General features: G+C 32.2%; 1 protein-coding gene across 1 annotated transcript in view; it reads left to right on the forward strand.

Moving 5' to 3' along the window:
• Positions 1-6,000, forward strand: part of rfx2 (regulatory factor X, 2 (influences HLA class II expression)) — a 48,585-nt gene that overhangs the window by 38,968 nt on the left and 3,617 nt on the right. The window contains 5 exon segments of the mRNA XM_051117220.1: positions 1,308-1,420; positions 3,093-3,250; positions 3,361-3,458; positions 5,469-5,618; positions 5,735-5,943. Coding sequence (XP_050973177.1) covers positions 1,308-1,420; positions 3,093-3,250; positions 3,361-3,458; positions 5,469-5,618; positions 5,735-5,943 — 728 coding nt within the window.

Genomic DNA, 6,000 nt, shown 5'->3' on the forward strand with positions numbered 1-6,000 from the left:
AGCACAATGGTTTTCAACACTGATAATAAATCAGCATATCAGAATGATTTCTGAAGGATCATTTGATACTGAAGACTCGAGTAATGATCTTGAAAAATAAGTTTTGGATCACAGAAATAAATTACATTTTAAAATATATTCACATAGAAAATTGAACAGTGCACTGAAATAATATTTCACAATATTTATTATTTATTTATTTCACAGTGTGTACGGCTAAAAATGTCACTTTTCATTTACTGCGCTAGCACTAAGTTGCAGTGTTTGTCAGGAAAAATATAAAATTGCCCAAAAATATTTTAATTTGTCCAAAACCACTCCAACATATTAAAATATGATCTTCAAACTTGTAAATAGAAGCTTCAGGACTTCCGGAAGTCACATCTTTACGCCTTTAGTGCTGCCTGAATTGGAAGTGAGTTTATAAAACCGAGTTTTCAGAGTTCCCAAGTGCAGTACTCTTAAAAAAATCATCAACTTGTCCTCTAGAAGCACAACTGTAGTGCTTTTCCCCCTCTTTCGACTAAGGTAAGAAAGCTTGTTTGTCGGGGGAAAGAGAATTTTCTCTCTTTTTGTTTTGGAGTGCTGTGTTTGAACTGTTGCTGGGGCAACGGTAAACAAGGTTGCCATGGTGACCTGGCTGTGGAAGCCAAAACATAGCATGTGACCGGGAGGAGGAGGAGGAGGAGGAGGGGGGGCTGTGTAACTGGATACAAGAGTGTGTGTCCTCATCGAGGAGAATCTGAGAGCTGAGTGTGAATCACTGAGACAAACACACTCTGAACTCACCACACTCTCACTTCTGCTCTCCAATAAAACACCAACACCTACTTTTGTTTCCGCGTGTCACAGTTTGCTGAAATACCGACCTCACCGCACAGACTCAGGTTCCTTTTTTTGACACACAACCCAATATAAGAGTTGAAATTTGAGTTTGTGCATGTGGTTTGTGTTGTGTAACAAACTGTTTATATAAGAAGGTGGATTGCCCTCAAGATGGGTGCTTCTGAATGAGTACTGGCTGTTTTCATAATTTAGACTGCGAGATGAGCGGTGATGTCGTGAGTGGGCCGTACTTGAGATGATCTAGTTGTCTATGCCAGCAGGGAAGACAAAAGACACTCAGAATGAAGGAGCACACTTGTCTCACTAATGTGATCAGAACTTACACGGAAGCTTCTCAAGATCTTTTTGCACTTGTTACATATTAGTGTTTTTGTATGTTTTGCAAGGTATTATAGTTTGAATGTTTTTATGCATGGAAGCATGTTCAAAGTTTGTATTTATATCTGATTTGTCTCTGCCAGGCTACTCTGGACGTAGTGATGAACTTGCAGTTCCATCTCATAGAGAAGCTATGGCAGACCTTTTGGTATTCAACAGCGCCATCTAGTGACGGAGCCACTACCATTCCTAACAGGTGCTGTAGTCACGTAAACCTTCACAGTGTTCCCACAGTCATGGAAAACCTGAAAACGTCTGGAATTATTATTATTATTTTTTTTAATGGTGGACTTTTTAAAAGAAGTCTTTTAATGCTCATTAAAGTTCCATTTGTTTGATGGAAAAATACAGAAAAACAATAATATTAGGAAATATTATTGCAGTTATTGCAGTTTTCTATTCTAAAATTCTAAAATATTATTTATTTCTGTGATGCAAAGCTGAATTTTCATCAGCCATTACTCTGTATTTAGAGTCACACAATCATTCAGAAATCATTCTAATATGCTGATTTATTATTAGTGTTGGAAACAGTTGTGCTGCTTAATATTTTTTGCAACCTGTGAATTTTTTTTTTTAGGATTCTTTGAATCAAAAGTTTAAAAGAACAGCATTTATTCAAAATATAAATCTTTTTTTAACAATGTAAGTCTTTACTATCAGTTTTTATCAATTTAACGCATCCTTGCTGAATCTAAGTATTAATGTCTTTCAAAGAAAGAAAGAAAAAAATTACTGACCTCAAACTTTGAACTGTAGTTTATATTGTTACAAAAGATTTTAATTTTAAACAAATGCTGTTCTTTTTAATTCATCAAAGAATCCTGACAAGGTATCACAGGTTCCCAAAAAAAAAAATTAAGCAGCACAACTGTTTCCAACATTGATAATAAATCATCATATTACAATGATTTCTGAAGGTTGATGTGACATTGAAGACTGGAGTAATGATGCTGAAAATTCAGCTTTGCATCACAGGAATACATTTTATTTTAAAGTATATTAAAATGGAAAAAAAAAAAAAAACACTATTTAAATTTTCCAATGATATTTCACAATATTACAGTTTTGTTCTGTATTTAAAAAAAAAATAAAAAAAAAAATATATATAATACACATATATATATACACATATATACATATATACATATATACATATACGTACGTATGTATGTATTTGTTATGTATAAGTTTGGCATTAAGACTTTTTTTTTTTTTTTTTTATTAAATGCTGCATTTTTTCAATTAAAAATACAGTAAAAACAGTAATTTTGTAAAATATTCATACAATTTATAATAACTGTTTTCAAGTTTAATATTTTAAAAAGTCAAGAAATGTTTCTTATCATCATAAATTTTGAAAACCGTTGTGCCGGTTAAAATCTTTGTGGAAACTGATACAGCAACACCATTACATATATCTTTACTGTCCTTTTTGATCAGTTTAATGAATCCTTGCTGAGTAAAATTTATAATTTTTTTTTAAAAACGATAATAAATTAATTAATAAAAACAAATCTGAGCCAAAACTTTTGAACTGTAGTGTAAGTATTGCACATCTCAGTGAAGTATTTAGAGCTTCCTTGGAAATGTTGCATATATATATATATATGTATATATATGTATATGTATATGTATGTATACACACACACATACATATATATATATATATATATATATAGGCTACACATATATATATATATATATATATATATATATTAGGCTAGTTTTCATTGGTAGTCCCTTTGAACTGATGTTTGTACATTAATTAGTGTAATCCTTTAAATCTTTCATTTTAAAACATTAATGAAAAAAATTGACTTCTTTTCATACACTTGACACAAAGATGTATATTGTATATTTTGCAGTGAAGAGGATGTGGAGGACATCAGAGGATTCCCCAGAGAGAAGCTGATCGCTCTGTGTAAATATGAACCGATCAAACAGTGGATGAGGAGCTGTGATCACATCCTGTATCAGGCACTGGTGGAGATCCTCATCCCTGATGTACTGCGGCCTGTTCCCAGTTAGTATTTATACATATACACACACTTACTGTGACCTGTTCCAGTGTCAGTGTTGCTGTTGTATTGTAAGCAGAATGTTGCTTGACTGATGGGAAATGTGATCCTGCAGGCACCCTCACTCAAGCTATTAGAAACTTCGCTAAGAGTCTGGAAGGATGGCTGACCTCAGCCATGAGTGACTACCCACAGGAAATTGTCCGCACTAAGGTATGTGTGTGTTTCTAAAAAGATAAAATTGCTGAAAAGTGTAATCCAAATCAGACACAAACAAAAAAACAGACGTTCCAAAAACCCCGAAATGTAAAAGAATTAAAAATGTTTTGTAAATGAAATTCAAAAAATATTTTTCTCAATTTTTTCTAGTTACATAGATGTTGTAAAATAAAATACTACTTTTAATACACTTTTAGTATATCTACACTGCTGTTCAAAAGTTTGAAGGCTGCGTTTATTACAAAATACAGAAAAAAACAGTAATATTGTGAAATGTTATTACAATTTTAAATAAGGGTTTTTTTATTTTAACTTACTCTAAAACAGTTTCTTTCTTTCATGCCAAGCTGAATTATCATCTGCCATTACTCCAGTCTTCAGTGTCACATGGTCTGTCAGAAATCATTCTATTATGATGATTTATAACTTTTATTATCAGTGCTGGAAACAGTTAACAGCTACTTAATGATTTTTTTGGAAACTGTAATACTTTTTGTCAGGATTTTTTGAATAAATTGTTAAAAAGGCATTTATTCAAAATGGCTTTTTTTATCAATTTAACACATCCTTGCTGAATAGAAGAACAATTTATTTTTATTTTCAAAAATGTACTGACCTTAAACTTTTGAATGGTCGTATTGTTACAAAGGATTTCTATTTTAAATAAATGCTGTTCTTTTTTACTTTTTTTCATCAAAGTATCCAGAAAAAGTATCGAAGGTTCCAAAAAAATATTAAGCAGCAAAAATAGTTGCCAACATTGATAATAAATCAGCATATTAGAATGATTCCTGAAGGATCATGTGGCACTGTAGACTGGAGTAATGTCTGAAAAAGTATATTAAAATACAACAATTATAATATTGTTATATAATATAATATAATATAATATTTCACAGTAGTTTTTTTTTTTCTAAATTTTTTTGATCAAATAAATGCAGCCTTGATGAGCATAAAAAACATTAAAAATCTCACTGATCCCAAATAATTAATAATTAATGTTAAAGTTTAATAATGCAATTCCATACACTATCGTTCGAAAGTTTGATGTAGGCAAGATTTTTTGGTTGTTGTTTTTAAATTGTTTTAAAAAGAAGTCTCTTATGTTCACCAAGGCTGCGTTTATTTAATTATAAATACAACATATAAATGTAACATATTTTATTATAAAATATTTTTAAAATGTTTTAAAATATATTTTTAGTAGCTCAGTCTTAAGTGTCACATGATCATTCTAATATGATTGTTACATATTTTAATATATTTTAAAATATAAAATATATTTAAAAATGTTTAATCTTAATTTTAATCAAATAAATGTAGCCTTGATGAGCATAAGAGACTTCTTTAAAAACAAAAAAATCTCACTGATTTATATACAATGTTATATATTATATACAACTATTTATATACAATATGTTCCCTAATAAAGTAAAATAATTAATTGATGTTAAAGTGGAATAATGCAGTTTCATACACTATCGTTCAAAAGTTTGGAGTAGGCAAGATTATTTTGTTTTTAAATTGCTGCGTTTATTTAATCATAAATACAATACAAATTTTAACATATTTTAATATAAAATATATTTTTAAATTGTTTTAAAATGTATTTTCAGTAGCTTTTAGCTCACATGCTCTCTCTTTTTTTTTTAGGATTTTGAATGAATGTAAGATTCAAAAGAACAGCCTTTTTGCAATAGAACTCTTTTGTAACAATATAAATGTCTATCACTTTAAAAACTGTAAATACTGTCACTTTTGCTCAATTTAATGCCTCTTTGCTGAATAAAAGTATTAATTTCTTTTAAATAATGGTACTAACCTCAAAGTTTTAAATGGCTAACATGTATGCTTGTGGATTATACCTGTGACAATATAAAAGTGTTTAAGTGTTTTGAAGGTGAACCTTTAAAAGTGTAACCTTGGTGACTCCAACCATACAGGATGTGAGGATTAGATTTTTTTTGTGTTAATGCTCACAATACGTTATTGTCATCTACACAGGCCGCAGTAGTGAGTGCGTTTGCGCAGACCCTGCGCCGTTACACCTCTCTGAATCACCTGGCCCAGGCAGCGCGAGCCGTCCTGCAGAACACGTCCCAGATCAACCAGATGCTCAGCGACCTCAACAGAGTGGACTTCGCTAACGTGCAGGTCTGTCTCTGAATGTCGAAACCGCTTTGACTTCCTGTCTCAGGTTTATGGGTGTAATGTGTGAGGTGCGTGTATCGTCTCAGCTCACGCTATGTGTGTTTGTTTGTCTGTCACAGGAGCAGGCGTCCTGGGTGTGCCAGTGTGACGAGAGTGTCGTCCAGCGTCTGGAGCAAGATTTTAAGGTGACCCTGCAGCAGCAGAGCTCTCTAGACCAGTGGGCCGCCTGGCTGGACAACGTCGTCAACCAGGTGCTGAAACCTTACGAGGGCAGTACCAGCTTCCCCCGCGCGGCACGCCAGTTCCTGCTCAAGTGGTCCTTCTACAGGTACAAGGCTCTTTTGAAGTACTCAAATAATGCTGTATTTCCAGTGCATTTATTACA

Source organism: Labeo rohita, chromosome 8 (genome assembly GCF_022985175.1).
Source record: "Labeo rohita strain BAU-BD-2019 chromosome 8, IGBB_LRoh.1.0, whole genome shotgun sequence".
Lineage (NCBI taxonomy): Eukaryota > Metazoa > Chordata > Actinopteri > Cypriniformes > Cyprinidae > Labeo > Labeo rohita.